Genomic DNA, 26,542 nt, shown 5'->3' with positions numbered 1-26,542 from the left:
GATGCAGAAGCAGGACTCTCCGTTGAAGCTGACATGGATGATCAAGCTCTTGCAGCAACCTTAAAGTCAAAAATAAACTACAAAGATGATTGGATCATCGATTCTGGGTGCTCAAATCATATGACCAACGATGGGACGAAGCTGCAAGAAATGGAGGATTACAAAGGAAAGAGAGTCGTGTTGACAGCCGACAATTCAAGGTTGTCTATTTCTCACATTGGAAAGACAATAATTCCAAATGAAGGCGACTCTCATAAGCTCCAACTCGAGAAGGTGTATCTTGTCCCTGGCCTAAAGAAGAATTTACTGTCAGTACCACAATTGACAGCAGAAGGGAACTATGTGTTCTTTGGACCAGAAGATGTGTCCGTATTCAAGAGAGTGAAGGTGGTTGGCAATCCAATTATGCAAGGAAGAAGAATAGAGTCGGTCTATGTACTATCTGCTGAAACAGTATATGTGGATAAGACTCGAAAGAATGAGACGGCTGATCTTTGGCATGAACGTCTTGGACATGTGGGCTACAACAAGTTAAAGGAGATGATGGTGAAACACATAGTAAATGGACTTCCTCAAATTGATATCCGAACAGATACAATATGTGCTGAATGTCAATTTGGAAAAGCTCATCAATTGCCATTCAAGGAGTCACAACATCAGTCCAAGACACCACTAGAGCTCATACACTCAGACGTCTTTGGCCCATTGAAACAAACATCACTTGAAGGAATGAAGTATATGGTGACATTCATTGATGACTTCTCAAGGTATGTGTGGGTTTACTTCATGAAGGAAAAGTCGGAGACTTTTCAGAAGTTTAAAGAGTTCAATAAGAAGATAGAAAGTGAGCTCAATAATAAGATTAGGTACTTACGCACAGATAATGGAGGAGAATATTTATCAACCGAGTTCAATATCTATCTTGAGAAGCACAAGATCAGAAGGCAATTAACTTGCCCCAATACTCCACAACAGAATGGAGTGGCGGAACGCAAGAATCGTCACCTTGCCGAAACTTGTTGAAGTATGCTTCATGGTAAGAATGTACCAGGAAGATTTTGGGCCGAATGTATGAGAACGGCTTCATACGTGATTAACAGACTCCCACAAACAAAGTTGGGATATATTTCACCATATGAAAGATTATGGAAGATCAAGCCAACCGTCAACCATCTCAAGGTTTTTGGATGTGTATGCTACGTCTTTGTGCCAGATCATCTCCGAAACAAATTTGATAAGAAGGCAATTCGGTGCATTTTTGTCGGTTATGATGAATCAAGAAAAGGATGGAGATGTTGTGATCCAAATACTGGAAAGTGTCATACTTCAAGAAATGTGGTATTTGATGAAGCATCTTCATGGTGGTCACCTCAAAAGATAGAGCTTCCAGAATCTCATGGATTAGAAGAAGGTCCAGAAGAAAAAGAAGAACCTAAAGAGCAGATATTGGATCCAATAAAAGAAGGAGAAGGGTCGTACTCTAAGGAAAAGAGTCCATGGAAAACTGGTGTGCATCAATCTGTATCCGAGGAGGTTCGTCCAAGCCAAATGGATGTCGAGGAGCATGTACAAGAATTACGGAGATCAACAAGACCGAGGCAACCTAATCCGAGGTATGCCAATGCTGCTAATGTGGATGAATCAATACCTATTGAGCCTTCCACTTATGAAGAAGCAGCACAAAGTCAAGAATGGCAGAAAGCGATGGAAGAAGAAATTAATGCACTAAAAGAAAACCAGACATGGAGTTTAGTTCCAAAGCCAAAAGATGTAAAACCAATATCTTGTAAATGGGTTTACAAGGTGAAGACTCGATCAGATGGCTCTATTGAAAGGTATAAAGCTCGACTTGTTGCTAGAGGTTTTTCTCAACAATATGGGCTGGATTATGAAGAAACGTTTAGTCCAGTGGTGAAGATCACAACAATTCGAGCTCTACTAGCTTTAGCCGCCAGCAAATCTTGGAAGATGTGGCAGATGGATGTCAAGAACGCTTTCTTACATGGAGAACTTGACAAAGACATTTATATGGAGCAACCAAGAGGCTTTGAGAACAAGTCCCATCCTGACCATGTCTGCAAATTAAAGAAAGCACTATACGGCTTGAAGCAGGCTCCAAGAGCTTGGTACGGGAAAATTGGTGAGTTCTTAGTACAAAGTGGTTTCACAGTTGCTCCTTCAGATTCTAGTTTATTTGTAAAACAAGATCAAGGAAAACTAGCCATAGTGCTAGTATATGTGGATGACTTAATCATCACGGGAGATCACTATGAGGAGATCAAAAGAACAAGAGAGAATCTGTCTATCAGATTTCGTATGAAGGAGCTTGGAGAACTCAAACATTTTCTTGGACTCGAAATAGAGCAGAAAAGAGAAGGATTATTTCTAGGACAACAGAAGTATGCGTGAGATCTTTTACAAAAGTACGGAATGCTTAATTGCAAACCTATCTCAACTCCGATGGATCCGAATACAAAACTACGAGCAGATGAAGGAAAAAGTCTTCAAGATGTTACCATGTATCGAAAGATGGTCGGAAGTCTTATTTATCTCACACTAAGCCGGCCAGACATATCTTATGCAGTTGGAGTGGTTAGTCGATACATGAGCAATCCGAAGAAGCCTCATCTTGATGTTGTACGACGCATCTTAAGGTATGTTAAAGGCACTATTAACTTTGGCATTTTGTACAAGAAAACAAAAGAATGTCACGTGACTGGATATTTTGACGCTGATTACGCTGGAGACTATGATACACGACGGTCAACAACTGGATACATGTTTAGTCTTGGATCAGGAGTAATATCATGGTGCAGCAAGAGACAACCAACAGTATCCTTGTCAAGCGCTGAAGCAGAATATCGATCGGCATCGTCAGCAACACAAGAAATTACATGGTTGAAACAACTAATGGAAGATCTTCATCAATCAACAGACTATCAAGTAGAGCTTTTCTGCGATAACCTATCAGCTATACGTCTAGCAGAGAATCCAGTCTTTCACGCAAGAACAAAATATATAGAAGTACACTATCACTATGTTCGCGAGAAGGTCCTTGAAGGGGAGATCAAGATGGTGCCAAGAAAGACAGATGAACAGGTAGCAGATATATTCACCAAGAGCCTAAGTAAACCGAAGTTTACAAAATTCAGAGAAGCACTTGGAATGGTCTGCAAGACATCGTTGGAAGAAAATTTGCATTGAGAGGGAGTGTTAAAATACAATGCAAATTTGGAATAATATGGAATTTGTAAATATATATGGAAAAATATCTAGATATTAATATGTATAAGAAAATATCTAGATATTAATATGTAAAAGAAATATCTAGATATTTATATGTAGAAAAATCTAGATAATATAGATATTTGTAGGTGAGAAATATCTAGATATTTATCCATGGAAATATCTAGTTTCTAGAATGTTCCATGGGGTAGTATAAATATGGGTGGTGATTTCATTTGTGAAGTAAGGTGTGAGTAAGTGAAGTGTGAAGTAGAGAAGAAGTAAGAAGTGAAGAAGAGTTAGAAGTGATAGTTGTGAGGAAGTAAGAAGAGTGTGAGTTCGAGAAGAGAAAACTTGTAAGTAAGTAATATTGTAATTGTATTTTGTATTAATAAAAGTGTTCTTTGTTAAGTTTCCCGGTTAAGCCTTAGTTCGTGTTTAAGTTCTTAATGCACTTGTGTTGTTCTTCTTATATGGTCGGCTCTGCCGCCTAAGTAATACATGGTCGGTTATACCGCCTAAAGATATATGGTCGACACTGTCGCCTAAGTACATTGTGCACTAAGGATTTATAAAATTAAAGGCTAACCAACGTCAAAGTGTTGGTGTAGTGAGTCTAGTATAGTCTAGGTCCTCTATAGTGGGTGTGTTGGGCTCGTCGAAGCTTTCAACAGTTGGTGGTGGTGACGTTGGTATAGATGATGTTGATGGTGGAGATGACGCGGTTGGTGGTGGAGATGGTGATATAGATAGTTGGTGATGAACAATGATGGTGATGACGCGGCTAGTGTGGTGGTGATGATGCGGTTAGTGGTGGTGATGATAGTATACACTTTTAGTAGTTGTAATGTTGGTAATATGATGTTGGTGGTCACGAACGATAGTGGTGATTGGTGTTGTGGTTATGATGATACTGTCAGTGGTGGTGATTGTGGTATTGATGCTGGTGCGTGTTGGTGGTGGTGATCTTGATTTGTAATGAGAATGTTGGTTGTGGTGATATTGGTTTGTAATGAGAATGTTTGTTGTAGTGATGGTGATATTTATTCTTTTCGAACAGCAACAATTGTATTACGAACTAAAAAAACACGAACAACACAATAGTCTAGTGCAAAAGTCCGAATGCAGGCCCAACCCACTGAAAAAACACGGCACAGACAAATACATGAAAATTAACCCAAAAATGCACAGATGCGAAGATTGCAACTACGCCATAGCAACTAAGAAAGATAAGTATCTGGATTGGTTAGCCACAAGTTCCAATCGATTTTGGTGCTCTTTGCTCTTCGTGAAATCCAATCGAATGAGCAAACTTGATATTGGTGCCCTTGAGTTTTGGGACCCCCATTTTTGCCTTTTGAGATATTGGAAATCGACTAAATCAGAAAAATGTCAGAGGAATCATATCCTGATCTTATCCTATGCAACACGTACCACGCACGGACCAACACGCAATGTGTGTGGTGCGTGTTGGTTGGTATAATATCATAACCAGCAACAATGCTTGGTGTCACGCATCACATTCGGACTTGAAAGCATCATGTGTGATACATGATGCGTGATCAAGGGGCAGTTTTTTGTAATTATCGTAATTTAAAAGAATATTTTAAACAATTTTGAAAGTGGAGTATTTTGACCGATTTCCCTATATTCTTCTTATACTACGGTATATTTAACCCAAGTTCAAGTCCAAATTGAAGCCCAAGCCATATTCATTTGATCAGACGCAAATATAATGCATTCAAGCTTGTCGTTTCAACAAACCGTCACTGAGTAATCTCACTGATCAATCTCGGCAAAATATAATTTCAATAGGTACAAACAAAAAACCTAATTTCTATAGTTACGCATTATACGAATTACTATATGCTATGTTACATTTTTAATTTGTTAAATTTTATAAACCTTTGATTACTCAGTGTAAAAGCTTCATATTGTATTACAGAAACGTATTCTATCTATGTTGATTTTGTGAATTCGGGTTTTGAAATTATATTTTGTTACTTTTAGGATTTTCTAGGTAAAAATGTTTTTCCACATTGTGTTGAAGCGAAATATGCAGCTTCATCCCGCCATTTCGGCCACAATTTATGCGAAAAGCTCGTTTCAAAGCTTATGAAAGACGTACAAGGAACTTGCAGATACAAGGAACTTGCAGGTTTCAATTCTTCAATATTCTGTGAATATAAATTGTTATTGTGCTTATTTTAAAAATTCTGAAAATTTAGGAATTTGATTGTTGATTTATAGTGGTCGACATGGTTTTGTTGTGGCGATAGCCGGTATAGAGAATGTAGGGAAAGGGATTATTTAAGATGGTACAGGTTTCGTTACGTTTCCAGTTAAATATAAGTGTGTTGTTTTTTGACCGTTAAAGAGGAGATTTTGGAAGCTGTTGTCACCATGGTTAATAAGGTCCTATACTTGTTCTGTATTGTGTTTTGTTGATGAAAACGTGGTTTAGGACTTAAAAAAAGTAATTTTTTTATGATTAACTTTTGCTGATGGGTTTCTTTGCTGAAGTTGGACCTGTTCAAGTATTTGTGTCAAACCATGTGACTTGATCAATTATTTGTATCAACTAGGGAAACCATTTTCGTGGTCTGGAATATATACTTTGTGCAAATTGTTTATGATCCTTACTTATAGTCGATGTTCTATTGTTAAGCATAAGGAATATGTGCTAATACCTTATTTGCTCCAACATTCCCCATATTGTACAAGTACAAATTTCTTGATATTTTAAGTTTCTAACCAACTTTTTTTTTAAGTTTTTTTTTTTTTTTTTTGGACATCAGTTTGGGATCACCCAGTGGGACTTAACCACTCACGCGTTCATCTCCCGTAGTTGCATAGCCTGCCCCCTGTAAGGATATTAGGACCCAAAACAACGCAAGTGATTCAACAAGATCACTCACCGATAGTAATTCTACAAGATTACTAACCCACTTAATGAGCGAAAGATTATAAATGCAAGAAATGTAAATCGACACAAGAGATAACGTGGTTATATGCAATCGTTGTAATTGCTTTAGTCCACGGACCAGCTAGAGAATGTATTTACTGAATATTTGTGGTGTGTTTACAATGAGTTACAAGAGGGTCTATTTATAGAATGGTTTAAGGAGTAAGCTAAAAACAATTCCTTGAAGCTTCATGTGAGTTTCCTGACAGCTTCATGGAGGCTACATGTGAGTTTCCTGATAGCTTCGTGGAAGCTACATGTGAATTTCCTCACAACTTCGTGGAAGCTACATGTGAGTTTCCTAACAACTTCGTGGAAGCTACATGTGAGTTTCCTAACAACTTCGTGGAAGCTACATGTGAGTTTTCTAACAACTTCGTGGAAACTTCGTGGAAACTTCGTGTGAGTTTCCTGGAATCTTCCCTCTAATTGTTAAAAGTTCTCCATATCTCCAACAATCCCCCACTTGGAGACTTTGAACAAACCCAAGCTTCGTCAACCCAAAATATCAACGATCTAACCAAGAACGTTAAACCACTATTATACCGCCAAACTCCATTTGGGACACGCACACTCAACACATACTTTGGATGAGCAGACTTTTGATACAAGGTCTTCAACACTACTTGTTAGAATTGAAACATTAACTCTCTAATTCTCTAGTTGGGGTCTTCTCTCATCAATTCATTAGAAGACCAATTGAGGTAATGCAAAACCTCAATTTCTTTGTCGTAACAACCTTAGTAAACATATCAGCAGGATTCTTCATACCAAGGATTTTCTCCAATAATAAAGTACCATCATTTATATGTTGTCGAATAAAATGATACCTTATCTTGATGTGTTTCGTACGACTATGAAACACCGGATTCTTCTCAAGATGAACCGCACTTTGATTATCACAATTCAAGACGCAATAGTCTTGTCTTTTACCCAACTCACCTAAGAAGTTTTTCAACCAAACAAGCTCTTTAGAAGCTTCTGCAATAGCCATATATTCGGTTTTGGTGGTTGATAAAGCAACACTCTTTTGTAGTCGAGACATCCAACTAACCGCCGTCTTCCCTATTGTGAAAACATAACCCGTAGTGCTTTTCCCCGAATCATCACATCCACCCAAATCAGCATCCCCATAACCCCTAAGTATGAGATTGTTTTTGGAGAAACACAATCCCATATTAGAAGTACCTTTCAAATAACGAAGCAACCATTTGACCGCTTCCCAATACTCTTTCCCCGGATTAGACATATAACGACTTACAACTCCCACTGCTTGAGCAATATCGGGTCTTGTACAAACCATGTCATACATAATACTACCCACGGCCGATGCATATGGAACCTTTTCCATATCCGTTTTGTTTTTTACCGTCTTTGGTGATTGACTTTTCGATAACTTAATCGTGCTACCCAAAGGCATAGAACGAGCCTTTGAATTCTCCATATTAAACCTCTCTACTACTTTCTCAATATATTTGGATTGAGACAAGTATAGAGTACCTTTCACACGATATCGCACAATACTCATGCCAAGTATTTGCCTAGCACTACCAAGATCTTTCATCTAGAATTCACGGGAAAGTAATCCCTTCAACTTGTTAATTTCGGACATGTTGGAACCTGCAAGTAACATGTCATCAACATACAACAATAAGATTATATAAGAAGACTTGAGTTTCTTCAAGTAGCAACAGTGATCCGCTTTACATCTTAAGAAACCAATCTTCTTCATAAAATCATCAAACTTCAAGTACCATTGCCGAGGTGCTTGCTTCAATCCATACAAACTTTTCTTTTGCTTACAAACCTACTTCTCTTTACCCTTTACCTTAAAGCCCTCGGATTGCCTCATGTAGATCTCTTCAACAAGATCACCATGCAAGAATGCGGTCTTCACATCTAGTTGCTCTAGATGTAAGTCTTCGGATGCAACCATAGAAAGTACCAAACGGATAGTAGTCATTTTAACTACAGGTGAAAATATCTCTTTGTAGTCAACCCCTTCCTTTTGTTGAAAGCCTTTGACTACCAAACGAGCCTTGTACCTTTTCTTGCCATCTAACTCATTCTTGATTCGATACACCCATTTGTTTTGCAACGCCCTTTTATCATGAGGTAACTTCACTAGTGACCAAGTTTTATTTTTTTCAAGTGACCCCATCTCTTCTTTCATGGCAAGCTCCCATTGTATGGATTCTTTTGTTTTCCTTGCCTCAAGTAACTTTCGGGTTCACCATTCTCGGTATAGAGCAAGTAGTTTGCTGATGGAGAATATATAGGATTAGGTTTGGGCACTCTAGTCGAGCGTCTTAGTGTAGGAGCAACCGAAATGGTTGGACCGGTTTCATTTGTGTCCTCATCATCACTAGAACTCGCACTATGTTCGGAATCATCACCGCTTTCCGAATCATTTCCATCATTAGCATTTTCTGATGCCTCACCGTTAATTGGCAATTCATTGTTACCCGTACTCCCACTAGAACCTGCAAGATCATCAATAGAAACATCATCAAAAGTAACATGACCCGGTTTAGGACTCCCCGTTTCCGGTTTGCCATAAACTGAATCTTCATCAAAGGTAACATCACGAGAACTAATCACTTTTCTAGCCTCGTTATCCCAACAACGATAACCCATTTCATTCGACCCGTAACCTATGAAAGTACACTTCTTTGAATTAGCTTCAAGCTTGTCTCTACCCGCATCTTTGGTCTTCACATAAGCATTACACCCAAAGATCCTAAGGTGATTATAACTCACCTTCTTACCTTGCCATTCTTCCTCGGGAATTCGGAAACCCAACGGTGTTGAGGGTCCCCTGTTTATTAAATAAACCGCCGTATTAACCGCATCCGCCCAAAACATATTAGGCAAACCGGCATGTAGTCTACTACTCTTTGCCCTTTCATTTAACGTACGATTCATAAGTTCGGCGACCCCATTGTGTTACGGTGTCTCCGGTACCGTTTTCAACATTCTAATACCGAGCTATGCACAATGGTCTTTAAACTCAAGACTACCATATTCTCCTACATTATCCGACTTCAAGCACTTGACCTTCAAGTTAGTCTCATTTTCTACCATAGCTTTCCACTTCACAAATTTATTAAATACATCAGATTTAGCTTTAAGAAAATAAACCTATACCTTTCGAGTGGAGTCGTCAATGATGGTGACATAATAGCGAGTACTTCCATGTGATTCTACATTGGTTGGACCAAACACATCCGTATGAACGAGCTCCAATTTCTCCAACTTAGGTGCATTCCATGATTTCCCAAAAGTCACCTTCTTTTGCTTCCCATATACACATGGTTCGCAAAACCCAAGTTCTACCTTTTTTAAATCCGGAATTCTCCCACTCGAAACAAGCATCTTCATACCCTTCTCACTTATATGCCTGAGTCTTCGGTGCCATAGAGTTGATTCGGACTCAACATTAACTGTAGTAACCACCGTGTCTTCATCAAATACTTCAACCATATAAAGAGTACCCCTTTTATGTCCACGAGCCACTACACAACTACCCTTAACCACCTTCCATTGGCGGTTTTCAAAAGTAACCGCATTACCTTCATCATCTAATTGACCAACCGAAACAAGTTTTCTTTTTAATTTAGGAATGTACCTTACATTTTTCAAGGTCCAATTAGAGCCAAGAGTAGTCTTCAATACAGCATCTCCAATGCCCTCTATATTGAGTTGTTTGTCGTCCGCCAATCTCACCTTGCCTTGATATGAACGAAAATTCTTCATCATGCTTTTGACATGAGTAGCATGAAACGAAGCTCCCGAATCCAAAATCCAAGACTCCATAGAATTTTCAACACCACATAAAAGTGCATCATCTCTTTCTTCCTCGATCAAGTTCACACCTTTCCCCGGATCATTTTTACAATTCCTTTTAAAGTGCCCTTTTTGATTGCAACCCCAACAAACAGCTTCACTTCTATCTTTCGATGGATGCCTCTTCTTAGACTTCTTTCTACCCTTCTTCTCACCGCGATCAAATTTCCTACCACGGTTGTCGGTACCTAACAAAGAACCGGATGTTGATTCCTCCGAGTTTCTCCTACGAGTATCTTCACCAAGAATCAAATCCCTTATTGCTTCAAACGCTAGCTTAGTAGTTCCCGTAGAGCTACTAACCGCAGTAATCATACCCGACCAACTTTTCGGTAATGATAAAAGCAAGATTAGTGCTTTTAGTTCATCATCGAACTTAATCTCTACCGATTCAAGCCTTGAAACGATATTATTAAATTCATTGATATGATCCGTTGCACTCGTACATTCCTTCATCTTTGTATTGAAAAATTGACGCATGAGAAATACCTTATAAGAAGCGGTAGGTTTCTCATACATGTTAGAGAGTACTTTCAAGCAAGCAAACGTCGTCTTCTCATTCACAACGTTGTATGCAACGTTCTTAGCAAGTGAAAGACGAATTGCGCCCAAAGCTTGTTGATCTAAAAGCGTTCAATTGGCATCGTTCATGCTTTCAGGCTTGGTCTCTAACAAGGGTTGGTGTAGCTTCTTTTGATACAAGTAATCTTCAATTTGCATCTTTCAAAAGCCAAAGTCTCTCCCATCGAATCGGTCGATTCTAAATTTCCCATCTTCCGCCATCGTTCCCTTAACGAAACCTTGTGCTCTGATACCAGTTGTAAGGATATTAGGACCCAAAACAACGCAAGTGATTCAACAAGATCACTCACCGATAGTAATTCTACAAGATTACTAACCCATTTAATGAACGAAAGATTATAAATGCAAGAAATGTAAATCGACACAAGAGATAACGTGGTTATATGCAATCGTTGTGATTGCTTTAGTCCACGGACCAACTAGAGAATGTATTTACTGAATATTTGTGGTGTGTTTACAATGAGTTACAAGAGGGTCTATTTATAGAATGGTTTAAGGAGTGAGCTAAAAACAATTCCTTGAAGCTTCATGTGAGTTTCCTGACAGCTTCATGGAGGCTACGTGTGAGTTTCCTGATAGCTTCGTGGAAGCTACATGTGAATTTTCTCACAACTTCGTGGAAGCTACATGTGAGTTTCCTAACAACTTCGTGGAAGCTACATGTGAGTTTCCTAATAACTTCGTGGAAGCTTCGTGTGACTTTTCAGGAATCTTCCCTCTAATTGTTTAAAGTTCTCCATATCTCCAACACCCCCAACTACTGCCCTGGAGGAAACCCGAACTAATCCGAGGGTATGGCCGGTAAAACCCACTCCCCCTCCCCGCTGCCCCCGCACTAAGCGAAAGACGGCCTAGGTGGATACTTCAGGTCAGGGATAACATTGAGTGCAATGTTGCAGACCAGCGGAGTCGAAATCATGACCTCTCGCTAAGAGAGGCAGACCACTACCAGTTTCAGTCAGTGGATATGCCTAATTACACAACTTCAGATGGATCAATATGAATAAGTTTTACCAGTTCCTGTATTTTCGTAATTGAGCTTACCAGATTAAGTCATACAGATTTGATACTTTTCCCTTCTTTTGGACGTTTTCAGGTTAAGATTCAGAAGGATAATGTGGTGAGGTTGAAAATTATCGGGACTCAAGTTGATGCCACATAAATTGTATGTCATGGGTTATTTGTGTTACCAGTGTATCAGTTTATAGTTTAATTTTTGTTTTAGAACATTCTGGTTTTACTTAATCCTGTTATTGCTTTGTAGTTCTGCATTGGTACGATTAAAGATGATTTCTTGGGTGTGATTAGTGATCCTGGCACAACTTCTTAATGTGTGGGACACTTTTGATCAATAATTCAATCAAATCATGCCCAGCTTGCTATTATGAGACCTTGTTATGCTAATGTTTGCGGTTTGTACATACAATAGGTAGGAATTTAAACTCGGTTCTCATATGCCCGACATTAAGCGTTCTCGTACTTGAAGTTTATTCCGATTCAAAATTTCGTTTTGGTTCCCCCGTAGTTTTTTCCAATTATCTTGTACTTATATTTAATTTATCTTTAATTTTCTTGATAGATCCTACAGTATGTGTGGCATATATTAAACTAGACTCAGTTCAAAACAATTACAATGAGCAAATAAACCAACAACACGAAACAAACTGATGAAAACCATTGTAGCATCGAGAGACAATCGATGTAGGGAAATTCGCCCAAATACACTTTTTTATAAAGTTTTATTCCAAAATACACTTTTTGCGAAAAAATTGTCTATTTACACCATTAGGTTGACCACCCCCTGGGTTGACTACCCCTTGACCTGGTCGACCACACCAAATTTCAATGTGGTCGACCTTCGTTCTTTGTAAGCGATGGTCGACTACTTCAAACACACGGTCGACCATAGTTGCATCGTGGTCGACCAACATGTAGGTCGACTAAGCATAAAAGCACGCTTTTATTGGATAAGATATATCAGATAACATACCGAACTTATTATTAAACCACAAAGACTTAAACACACCAAACAGAAAACATACAAACACACATACCTATCATCCATGACAGCTAAACACATTTAAAACTTAAAAAAAAAAAGAATCTAATCATCACTCAAATTGTAAGTCGAGTCAAATTGTGTTGAGCATGAGGCTTCACGTTTTCCCTTCCCCTTCCCCTTTACCATCCCCTTCGGCTTTGCCTTCGTTTTTGACTTACACTTGGACTTTTGTGTACCTTCAGATAGATCATAATGTGCGGTGCAAGTTGATCTAGTGTGTCCTGGTTCCAAGCAACGACTGCATTTTCTTTTAAATTTGAAATTGTCTTTGTCTTCTCCCTGGAAAGGTATACGAGCAGTACTCTTCGGTCTACCTGATTGTCGTTTTGTAACCAATGGCGGTCGGACGGTTTGTAGGTGTCCTGGATATATCCATTCAGAAATATGATCTAGCGGGTTAATGTCTTCCATGTATGCAGACTTGTACGTTTCAGTGTGAAAATACTTCTGAACGTGTGTAGTAACGTCACGTAAGACAAAATACCTTTCTACCGACATTACATGTCCACAAGGTAGACCGGAAAACTGCCATTGTTTACATGTGCAAGTTTTATCTTGTAGATTGACTTTACCGCCTTTTTTCATATCCATCACTTCAAACTTAACCTGTGATATCAGTTTGACACTCCAAGTAAGAGACTTACGATTTCTTTTACCCAGCTTACGCTCTGCATATGGTGTGACAGGTATTGTTAAACCATCAGCAGTGTTTCGATGTTCCCAAAACCATTGTTGAACTGAAGCTCTAAAGAATTCAAGAAGCATTGTAACATGGAGCTTCCTCGCATGAACTGACAGCGCGTTCATGGACTCTGCACTATTAGTAGTCAGGTAAGCATACCGAACACGATCTGCATGATGTCTAGACCATCTGTTGAGGCCAACAGTAGTGAGTGTACGTGTACTTTCTTTTTTTTAAGTTTTAAATGTGTTTAGCTGTCATGGATGATAGGTATGTGTGTTTGTATGTTTTCTGTTTGGTGTGTTTAAGTCTTTGTGGTTTAATAATAAGTTCGGTATGTTATCTGATATATCTTATCCAATAAAAGCGTGCTTTTATGCTTAGTCGACCTACATGTTGGTCGACCACAATGCAACTATGGTCGACCTCTTGGTCGACCGTGTGTTTGAAGTAGTCGACCATCGCTTACAAAGAACGAAGGTCGACCACATTGAAATTTGGTGTGGTCGACCAGGTCAAAGGGTAGTCGACCCAGGGGATGGTCGACCTAATGGTGTAAATAGACAATTTTTTCGCAAAAAGTGTATTTTGGAATAAAACTTTACAAAAAAGTGTATTTTGGGGAATTTCCCATCGATGTAAACATATTGAACAATCCAACACGTTAAACAGGGGCGGCCCAATAAGGGTTCAAGTAGTGCAAGTGAACAGGGCCCAATTTTTTAAGGGGCCCAAAAAATTTTATGTCATGCTTACTAGTCTATATAATTTTGGGGCCTTATTTTTTCTTATCAAGCCCATTTTCTTAAATCTTAAGCCCACACTTATAGTAAATATTTAATTAGCAGTAGACCAATTTTTTCTTCCAGAGCAATTCAAACGTTGATTAAAAAAAACGAGGGTTTACAGCAATCATCAGTCATCTAATCGATATTAAGATATTCTCATACTCTGTAGGTAATTCTTTTTTGTTCTTGTATCCATGAATAATGAATTAATGAATATGAATTTTAGACATACAGTACTCCGTATTCTCAGTATTCATGGGAATCATGGCCCAAAATATGTAATTCTTTTAGTTATAGACTTTTTGAACGGAAAGCTTGCATCAGCGTATCATTTATTTCAACGACACTCATCATTTGCACACACACACGCGTTCGGGAGGAAACCCGAATCGCATTACAGGAACCCGATCCTTTAACAATCCCGAGGGGCAGACGGACCGGGTTTGAATCCTGAATGGATCCGGTAGAAAACCCCCCTGGGGTCAATCTGGATATCCATATTTCAGGCAGATTAATTAATAGGATGGGCAGAGCGAGGCTCGAACCCATGACCTAACCCCAGCCCCAACACACAAGGTGAGGGGATGCCGTTGAAGCAATGCTTCGTTGGCTTTTAGTTATAGACTTATAGTAATAAGTAGTTGTTATAGACTTATAAAATTTCAAGTAATTGTTATAGACTTTTAGTACTCCGTAAATTAGCCCAAAAATATGCAATTCAAGTAATTGTTAATTTGTTATAGACTTATAGTACTCCGTAAATTACAAATTTGTGTATGTATGCAGTTATGCACTATGCAGTTAGGTTAATAGGTTGTATGAATGATTAAATGAATTAAATTTATTTAGTTAATTAAAAGATGAAATCAGTTACTAAAAGATGAAATCAGTAGTTTTAGGTAAGTTATAGTACATAATTTAATCAGTAGTTTTAGTACATAATGAAATCAGTAGTTTTAGTAGTTTTAGTTAAGGTAGTTCTGATGCTAAATTCTTTATCTTTATTAATATGACGTTAATTATCGTTTTTTTTAAATGACTTATATTATTCGTTAAGGCATTAGGGCCTTTTTTTTCCGTCTTGCACGGGGCACTCAATTTTTCAGGACCGGCCCTGACGTTAAACACACCAATTCGAACTCTCCATTCTTCTAGCGCCACCAAAGTCGACGTACAAACGTCATAGAATTCCCAAAAACAAAACAACCGATAAACGGTGAAGTTATTAAACTGAGGTAGTTATGTTAAAGTTAAATATGGTAGTGTATCATAGTTTGACCAAATGTATATCGTCACATTTTGACATCTTTGTTTTAAAAGCGCAAGTGGATAATTATTAACGTTTTGAAGACCACATGTATGTTACGGAGTATATTATAAAACCTTGTGAAGTTTAGAAGACAAAAACAGAGAAATTAATTTTGCATATATCTTCAAGAGAAAAGGAAAGCAAATGGTCGAAACCATCACCTCTTAAATTCATAAAGTAAATTCGACTATTTGTTAGAGCAGTTGTATTGGGAGAATGGCACGCCCGTGAGATCCAATGTGGCGACCAACCCACGCCTAATGGGCTGTATGGCGGCATTGGTTCAGCAAAAAATGGGGTGTTCGTTGCCAACCAACGGCTCAAGCAACAGCTACGCTGGACATGTTGATGCGACGGATTGGTCTAAGGAATATATCCGTTTGAGATTTAATCTAAATAAAAAAAATTAATCAAATATAATTTCTCATATATATATATAGTTAAAAGTTCAAACGAGAACGAAAAAAAAGGGCGAGAACTGCGAGAACCATTAAATTTAAAGGATTTTCACATGTGAGTAAGTTGAAATACATGTAAATGTAAATGGAGAGTAAGATTGAACAAAAAAAAAGTTTGAAAAAACCTACTCCGTATAATTTAACTATGAAATCAAGAATATATTTTCGTATTCAAATGTGCATAAGTGTTTGTGAACATGCGAACATCTTCGTAAAATTCACAATTGAACATGTAATTTGTGGTTGTGAACATTTGTTTTGCAATGATATGAACATTAGATAACAATTATATGTAATTCGTTGAATATAAATGCATATAAATCATGTATTTAAAAGGTTCTCGCATTCTCGCCTTTTTGTGGTTCTCGTTTGAACCTGCCTCTCTCTCTCTCTCTCTCTCTCTCTCTATATATATATATATATATATATATATATATATATATATATATATATATATATATATATATATATATATATATATACCTTATATCTACTAATTTTTACATACAAAGCTTCCTTTCATTCTTAATTTACCTATCAAATTACATAAACAATTTAAATTTATACAATGGATAAAACATTCAAAATGATCGAGTTTCTTATTGAATCCGATTCCGATATGATGAAAAAATTGTTCATTTTGTCAATAATTTAACAGAAGAAGTGGAATGAGAGGCTAGTAATTCGCTAGTACCTCGAAACCGTATTTATATACCAAGGGATCGTGAAAATGCGGTTAATGACAGGTTAATTAATGTTGGTCCCTTGATTAATAACATGAGTATTGTAAGAGGGAAGGGGGGGGGGGGGGGGGGGGTGAATACAATTCTTTTGATTATCTTAACAGATATAACAGTTTAGTATTCAACTATGTAATTTAAATAAGAGTCAAGGGTAATTTTCAACGGTTATTCTTTATTGATATAAATCACAAAGAATCACAACTGTTCTTGGCGGAATAACTGTTGGTTGATACAGATTACACTTAAGTTCTAGCTATAGAGGATATCTTAAGCTATTACACGTTTAGACTCTAATTAAATAAACTCACACCACTAAATATTACAATAGTGGATACTTATATTTATAGTAGTCTTATTATTCATGTAATTGATCTATTGTCCATTGGTACATAGGATGTCTGTACTTGTGGAGACAATTGCATCAGAGAGCGTGCTCTCTTCTTTCCTCTTTGATAGCTATTTGCAGGAACACCCCAATTCGGTTTGGCACTACTATTTGAATAAATAAATAGAATGTTGGGTTCCCTAGGCGTTGATAAAGTATTACACATATCTGCACATGCGTTAAACTTTTGCATTCCATCGTGGTCTTGTAAGGTCACTTGTCAGCCGCCGACACGTGTCCTTTTCTGTTCAAATTTGTCTACGACTTCTGTTGAATAGTACATTTGATGTAGACCACTCATGAAGCTACTATGCTTTTAATGAAGCATAGCTGTCTTCGTGTAGTATGATGCTTACCATGGCTGATTCTTCTATGCTGAGTCACTTGATCTTCATAATTTGCTGGGCACTCATCCTGTGCTTAATGATGAATACTGTATACCTTGTGCTAATAGACTAGGCAACATACTGAAACACTTGACACAACAACAATTGTTGTCTATACATAACTAAACCTATACTGGCTGCACATATCATTTTAGTGTACATAATTGTTGTTTTGTCATAATTAAATCCTTAATTATTTTGGGGACTCAACAATTAATGTATTTGCCAGCAGCTAAAATAATTCTTCACTTCACGATCAAATCCACCATCGTAATTAACCTGTAATAAACTGATACCGGACACGTATTGAACAATAGATAGTGTTTTGGAAGTTGAGAAGCCGTAGAAAATTTGAAGTGTGAATTGATGATGGTGAACTGGAGTATATATAGAAAAAAAAATAGCCGTTTGACACTATTAAAATTATTATTATTATTATTCTCCAATTATTATTTTACATATAAACATATAAATAATGTAAAAGTAGGGATGGCAATGGGCGAGAAAAAACCCGTGATCCGCGGGTACTCGATCCGTGATGGGCGGGTAAAATCATAATATCTTACCCGTGGGCACGGGTACGGGTAAAAAATTATACCCACCAACGGGTCGCGGGCGGGTCGCGGGTACATACTACCCGTCGCGGGTAAAACCCGACCCGCTAGTTTATGATACTTTTTTTAATTTATCTGCAAGTTTATACATACAATTATCAATTTAAAGGGGATTTTACTTGTAATACAATAATGATTAAAAATATAATATTACATATAAGTAAAAAACTTGACTTTCACGTCATATTACACATGTTTAATTGTACATATTGTTTATAATTAATAAAATTTACTCAGTTTTATAGAAAAAAAATAACGAAGTTGTATATTATTATTACCCGTGGGTTACCCGCGGGTCACGGGTATCCGCGGGTCACGGGCATGGGCAAAAATTTTTTACCCGCGGGCGGGTAACGTGTCTCAACGAGTAAAAAAAATAACCCGACGGGCGGGTCGCGGGTATATAGAACCCGTACCCGTTACCCGTGGGCGCCATCCCTATGTAAAAGAAATTAATATAACACAAAAAATAAAAATAAAATGCCACATCAACATTCCACTAACAACCAACACCAAAAACCCACATTAGTCCACTACTCCACAAAAAAACCCACGCATCCTAGTCATGAAAAAAGTACAAAAAATAACTCACACCATCAACTCACGCCCCTACCACTACAAGTGGTCTTAGGGGATCAAACCAACTGCGTGGGATCCAAGCTGGCGAAAAAAAATGCCCCGGCCCTTATTATGCAGCGTAGGTTGAGCGCGTGTGTGGCTTTCCTACGACTAACTCAACGGGTGTGGAATCGTGGCAAAAATCTGATTAATTCGAGCATTTTATATATGTTGCATCCATTTAATATTGAATAAAAGAAATAAATAAATAGTTTTTTTAAAAGACTATATTTTTACCTATACATAGAAACACATATCTAATAAAATTGATCAAAACTGTAAGTAACTAGAGGGAGGGGGTGAATAGTTACTTAATACATTTTTAACACTTTTTCGATTGATCACTAAATTTGATTAAATGTGATCAACCAATTCAACTCAAACTTGATGTGTGTGGTATTTATGTTCAAAATGATAAGTAAAGTAATGTAAAGAACATAGACACAAGGATTTATAGTGGTTCGGGTGGATGTTAACTAATCCACCTTAATCCACTCCTCGATTACACTAATCGGGATTTCTTGCTTCACTAAGCACTTTTCTCCAAACCCGGTGGAGATTCGATTTACATGTCTTCAACTTTTTTGGTAGACAACAAACCTAATCTTTCTAACCCTTGGATAAGTATTAATCTCCAAATAAGATTAATCAACTTTCTAAATCCCTTTAAGGAAGTAGATCACTAAGCTAGCCTATGCTTCTACTAATTGAAGTTACAAGACTCACATAATTAGTGATGATAATCCTAAGACAATTCTAGGACATACATCATACTAAGTAAACTCACAAGATAAACAAGTTTGATTAGTAAGTTTACAACAACCAAATTTTATATCTATAAGATCATAGAATCTTCTCCTGCTTGATACATTTGAGTAGTAATTAAAGCCCTTGTGATCTCTGGAAATATGCCTTTGAAATGTGCAAGAGGGTCAGCTTCAAATGCTCTCCAATGCTTGCTATTTATAGTGGAATTCAAAAACTAGCCATTGCCACACGGTCACTGTCAAGGTCGACCGTGGTTCAACCGTGCGCGCCTTTGTCCAAAATTTGTATCTGTTGTATAACCGTTTCTAATGCCTCGTCCTAATCCATCTGGACGAATACATTACATTTGGTTACATCGCGAGGTAATTGACCTCTATATGATACATTTTACAAACATTGAATTTGTTTTTAAAAGACAAACTTTCATTTCATCGAAATTTGACGGCATGCATACCATCTCATAGTATATCCAATTATAATTGACTTAATAATAATCTTGATGAACTCGACGACTCGAATGCAACGTCTTTTGAAATATGCCATGAATGACTCCAAGTAATATCTCTAAAATGAGCAAATGCACAGCGGAAGATTTCTTTCATACCTGAGAATAAACATTCTTTCAAGTGTCAACCAAAAGGTTGGTGAGTTCATTAGTTTATCATAAACATTCATTTCCATCATTTTAATAGACCACAAGATTCTCATTTTTCATAAATATCATTGCACTCGCAAGTGTATAAAAATCCATTCGTATGATGAACACCTGGTAACCGACATTAACATAATGCATATAGAATATCCCCCGCATACTCGCATGTATGCCATAATATTGGCAATCGCAATCACCATTTAAATCGAAGTACTAAAGCATTCCAAATTCTAGAATGGATTTGTTAGGCCCATAGATCTATCTTTAGGATTCGCGTCAATTAGGGGCCATTTCCCTAATTCTTCGGTTACCAGACTTGAAGGGGCAATATTTGGTATAGTAATCCAACCATACAATGTAGTTTCAAGTACTTGTGTCTATTTCGTCAAACATTTATAAAAGCAGTGCATGTATTCTCAGTCCCAAAAATATATATTGCAAAAGCATTTAAAAAGGGAGCAAATGAAACTCACAATACTGTATTTTGTAGTAAAAATACATATGACGATATTGAACAATGCAGGGTTGGCCTCGGATTCACGAACCTATATCATTTGTATATTTATTAATATACATAGTTGTAATCGAACAAATATATATACAAATTTATTATTTATATCCTTTATATATATATATATATATATATATATATATATATATATATATATATATATATATATATATATATATATATGTTTCTTATATTCATTTTGTTATATAAAAATATTAATCTTCGTTATGTTATATGTATTAAATATATTTTTAATATATATATATATATATATATATATATATATATATATATATGTATATATCATTTGTATATTAACAATAATAGTAGTAGTCAAAATAATATTAATAGTGGTAAAAATGATAGTAATCATAATACTTAATATTACTAATAAGATAATAATATTAATAATTCTTCTAATGATGGTAATAATGATTAATAAATTAGTAACAATAAAAGCAAAAATGTTACTTTTAATAAATTGATGATCTTAATAATCATGATAATAGTAATACTTATATTTATGATAATTCTAATAACTTCAATAATAATTCTGTTAATAATAATGATAATATAATAATGTTTATATAAAATCGCGTCATTGATAATAACGTTGATAGTATTGATAGTAATAATAACTATAGTAAAAATAATACCAATGATAGTGTTTTTAATCATAATGATACTACTGATAACAACCTAATGATAATACTTATAATAATACTATGATAATAATAATAATAACAATCTTTATATTAATATTAATGATGATAAAAATTTCAATAATAATACTTATGTTAATAATATTAATGATAATAATATTAATACTAATCATACTTTCTTAATTGATAAAATCATATTTTTAATGATGATAATAATATTAGTAATAGCAATTATGATAATAATCGTATTGGTAATTATGATCATAAAAATAATAATGATAAATTTGATAATAATACTTGTATTAGTATTAATAAGTGTTTTTAAACTAATAATAATAATAATAATAATAATAATAATAATAATAATAATAATAATAATAATAATAATAATAACAATAAAAACAATAAGAATGAAATAGGTTACAACCTGTGAAGAAAAAGAAACAAGTTCCAAAAAAAATAAGCTGCTGCCCAGACTCGAACCCGTGACCTCCCGCTAACCCGAACCATCTCCAAACCACTCGACCATTTATGCTTTTCTGGTTAAACATCAGACCATTTTTATTTAAACGAGTTTATTGTGTTATAACTTCTTCTTCTTCTTCACTGATTCAGGTCAACCAGGGAACAGACAACCAGCTAAATTTGGTTTCTTATAACTTTTAAAATTTATAACTTATACAAAAACGATTAACCTTTAATGATTAAATTAATTTAAATAGAAAATAAAAAATAAAAAATAGTTGTAACAGTTCTTGTATGAACACGAAGAACATACATGATGATTTTTAAATTGAGACAGTTTTGGACCACGATTACAACATGAAATATATTTCAAATACCCTCTAGAAACTATCTGGACCGTCAATTTAATTTAAAACATTACACAGATTACGAATTTCTTCAAGAACATATTCTTTGACTTTTTAAATTGAAACTTTGACCTCAAAATTCGAATTCGATAGTAAACAATTGAGATTGAGAATTTGTAGATAGTTTTAGCAATTAAATTCTAACATAACTGCATTTTTAGATTTTTAAAATTGTTAAGAATTCGATGAATTGAATAAAAAGTAAACGTACAGGGGTTTAACTTTGTTCTTCGACTGTTTCTGCTTTAATTTGATTTAATTGGGTTCTACTAAAGGTGTTTGGAAATTATAATTGATAATGTGAGTTCATTAGGTAGCCTTGACAACTGGAATAACTCAATTATATAGGAATTAAAGATTTACAGAGAACTAAATCGGGTACAGAGATAAAAAAAATAAATAAAAGGACGATAGGGATTGCTAGCTGGTTCTTGGTTGTTATTGTGATCCTGATCTTGTGATTTGTACGAGTTTAGACAGGAAAACAAATCAATAATAGTTGGAAAGGGATTGAGAACAGAATACGTACTCCTTTAAATCCCTGTATGTATATATCTGATATATATATTTTTAGCTATATCTGTATAATTAATTATATATATAAATCTGTATTTTATGTATATATGTATTTATATTTATCTGTAATTATATGAGTACGCATCTCTATCTGTATCTTTATATATATCAGATATATATATATATATATATATATATATATATATATATATATATATATATATATATATATATACATATACATATATATAATTGTGTATTAATTATATAATGGAACATAATAATATTAATTATATAAACATAAATGTTAATTTTTAATTATAATAATGAGACTAATAATAATAATAATAATCATAGAAATAATAATGATAATAATTTTTTTTTTGAAACATATAACTATGATAATAATAATAATTATAATACTAGTATTAATAATATTACTAATAATCAATAAATGATACATGTATTAATCATATTAGCTAATAATGTCTAAATTACAACTAATAATAATTTTAATCATTCTTATAGTAATATTTGTTTTTTAAGTATTTATTTTGATAATCATAACATTGAATTTATTAAAATTTTAATATTTAATATCTATTAATATTAATATTAATGAAAGTAGTAATAATAATATTTGTCATAACAATTTATATTTTTAACTTGTAGTTACATCTAATATATTTATGTTACAATTTATTACTTATATATTATTCACTATATATATATATATATATATATATAGTGGTAGGATCAAGAGGGAAGTAACCATTCGGGGGGAAGCAGGGGGAAGCAAAAACTTTTTTTTCTTTCATATATATATATATATATATATATATATATATATATATATATATATATATATATATATAATAACATATATTTCTTTTTTATATGTTTTAATATTTTACAATAACATATAATAATCAAATATTTAAAAATCATATTCATATATATATCTTCATTTTAACCAACTTATTACCTTGCATATCATTTTATTATTTGTTATTATTTCAAATTATTATATATATACTTACATTTATATATCTATATATACGTATACATTAACTTGCAACCAATAGTTCGTGAATCGTCAGGAATGGTCATAGGTCGAATGGTTTCATGAAACAAATTCAAAAATTTGGAAATTCAACATAACAGACTTTGCTTATCGTATCGAAATTATATAAAGATTAGGTTTAAATTTGGTCTAAAATTTCCGGGTTGTCACAGTACCAATAGTTAGTAAAGCTGCGTTTTATTTGTAATTAATTGATTATATAGGTGTTTGGTTTTCCGTTTTGTATGAGAAATCATGCTTTATTGAGCATAAATATGAGTTGCTAAAAACAAAATATAGAAATGCATACCAGGTGTTTGATAAAATGCCTAAATGTGTTTTTTCTTGAATTTGAGCATCCTTCTGTATTATGGTAACTTTAGAATCGATTAGTGCATCTTTTTGTTTCATTTATTGTTAAGAAACATCAAATTTACCATTGCATATAGGCTGAATATATATATGTATGTGTGTGCGCGCACGCACGCGATTTAAGATTTCCCTTAACTTTATCATCTGAATCTCTATTTCTCATCATATGCGTCTTCTTCTACCTTCTAGACATCATTTATCATGTGAGTTTAACCATCTCAATTGGTTTGAGCTATCGCGAAAGGTACCATTCAATTTATCTTTAATTTCAATTCAAATATTCTGTTTTTCTAGGGTTGGGTTTCGTTAATCATCTATTTTCTGGATTCGTTTTCAGACAACAGTTTTTCCATTTCAAGTATCTTGATGAAATACGGTTAGTACTTCATGTTTTACTTTTCATTTTTCTTCAAATATGTAGTTGGTAGCTGTTTTGGTGTATTACGGTTATAGAATTGTTTGTTGAAAGGTACAACATAAGTGTTTCCATAATTATAATAATGTGTGTATATATAAAAGACTGATGCCGGGAATAATTGATACTTTTGCTTAACATTTCAGTTTTGGTCCTACGAAGTATGGTAGGGCAACCAAAGGGTCATCGGCCTAGCGGTATCGAGAAGCCCCTCTAACCAACCAAGAGGTTGTAGATAGCAATGTTTTGTACAAAATTTTATTTTAAAATCAACATACAGTGGCACATAAATCTCACTTACAAAGAAATAATATGCCAGCTAGGCCGCAACTCAGATAAAAAGTTTTTGCTATCTGTGACTAATCATCATGAAGCGGGGCCCAAAGGTAGTAAAATTCAGCTTCATTTTGAAGAACTTTTACTTAGATCATTTTTATATTTACTACCATATATAAATATAATATAGCAATAAAGGTATTAGATAACTATTTCCTCATTCACACAGGAAGAACTGCTGTTGGAACATTTTGCTAACCTGATCAAGTTTGTCAAAACCCGAGCATGTGAGTGTCTGTATCGTTTATGTTTATTGTTATTGAGATTAATATCGACCCATTTAATTTTTAATGGGTAAAATGTTGGTTCACATGACCGGTCAAATAATATTCTACATCACATCATTCAATAAACTAGATTAGTATTATAATAACATACTGTTTATGATCATATTTTTGCATACTAATACTAATTACTATTACTAATAATATCTAAAGAAATGGACAAAAAGTATTTTGGGCCCTTCGGATGTAACATGTAAGGAGTTATTCATTTTGACACTTTACTTGACCCGTTGGACCTGTCATCAGTATCATGATTAATGGTCGCCCGTTCTTCCCGTTTCACGCCCTAAAATTTAAACACTACCTGCAGTTTTGTTGTAGACGGTGTCCAGTTGGTAGGTATGCATTTCGATTCCAGTTTCAACTGATGTGGTATCAACCATTTAATGATGTCAGAGGTGTTCTTGCAGTCGGTGTCGTGAGTTCCAGTTGTGAACTTTGCTGCTATAATTTTGGCGTTTTGGTATATCTCAGCATCTAAATAATTCTAAATATATACCGGTACTATTTGGTGTTATTGTGTTACCCATCACAGGTGCTAATATATACTAGCTACAATTGAATTATTTAGCTATTGAGTAACTAGAGTTTTGTTGCACCTTATGTGTAGGTATTGTTTGGTTGTGAATTGCGATTTGTGGTAGTTTAAAACCATTTAATCTTTGTATTTCATTTGATTAGCAAGGCACTGAACCCTTGGTGCACTGTCATTAGCGCATCCATTTTTTCTATGTATTTTTGGGAATCGTTGTCTAACTATATTTATGTATGCATTTAGGTGATTTCGACGTTATGATCATGTCTACAAATTTTTTCTTAATAATTTGAATATGCACAGAACAAGAAGTAAATATGATAATGAAGTTCGCCAGGAGGTTTGTTATTTATAAGTATATTATTATCTTCATATATTCTTGGTGGTTTTTATTTATCTTCTTGACCAATTGCTATCTATTTCAGGTTGTTGCTCTTCTTCATAACGAGCAAGACCTGTTACAGGAGTTTACCAAATATTTGCGTGTTCCTGGAGCAACATAATCGAATCAGTACGCTGATTCCAGTAAGAATTGTAATTCTCACATTCACAAAAGTAACTAACATGTTGGTACAATAAGACCGTCATATGCTGGGAAGGTAGCTTCAAATTTGCTAAATCTTCATAAATATTAAAATGAACATTATTTCTTTACAAACACTCATATAGCCCCGCGAATTCGCGGATCCTCCACTAGTATGTTTAATAAATTAATTAAATTTGAAACAGGAAAACACAAAAAAATTGAAAGGTGAAAATGAACACGGAAACGAGAATCAAAAGCAGAAAACGTGAAACCGGAATGCAAAACTATAAAGTTAGATGTAGTGGATATATCATATATGGGATTTTCTTAAAATAATCACCTCAGTAAGTTTAGTTAATATTACAGA

At 34.8% G+C, this 26,542-nt stretch overlaps 1 protein-coding gene and 1 long non-coding RNA gene across 2 annotated transcripts; one reads left to right on the top strand and one right to left on the bottom strand.

Moving 5' to 3' along the window:
• Nucleotides 1-12,722: 12,722 nt before the first annotated feature.
• Nucleotides 12,723-13,487, bottom strand: LOC139874296 (uncharacterized). Its single transcript, XM_071861742.1, has one exon. It carries the CDS (start codon nt 13,485-13,487, stop codon nt 12,723-12,725), a length of 765 nt encoding a protein of 254 aa, XP_071717843.1.
• Nucleotides 13,488-25,599: 12,112 nt separating this feature from the next.
• On the top strand, nt 25,600-26,307 carry LOC139877937 (uncharacterized). The gene is made up of 2 exons (XR_011768839.1): nt 25,600-25,989; nt 26,075-26,307. It is a non-coding gene; the product is annotated as an uncharacterized lncRNA (long non-coding RNA).
• Nucleotides 26,308-26,542: the final 235 nt, after the last annotated feature.

The sequence above is a fragment of the Rutidosis leptorrhynchoides genome, chromosome 11 (assembly GCF_046630445.1).
Source record: "Rutidosis leptorrhynchoides isolate AG116_Rl617_1_P2 chromosome 11, CSIRO_AGI_Rlap_v1, whole genome shotgun sequence".
In the NCBI taxonomy this organism is placed as follows: Eukaryota; Viridiplantae; Streptophyta; class Magnoliopsida; order Asterales; family Asteraceae; genus Rutidosis; species Rutidosis leptorrhynchoides.
Note: the sequence above shows the minus strand (reverse complement) of the source record. Positions and strands in the feature narration are given on the sequence as shown.

Bases quoted from the DNA above. Each gene is read 5' to 3' on its own strand.
- LOC139874296 (XM_071861742.1), bottom strand. From the start codon at position 13,487: ATGAACGCGCTGTCAGTTCATGCGAGGAAGCTCCATGTTACAATGCTT.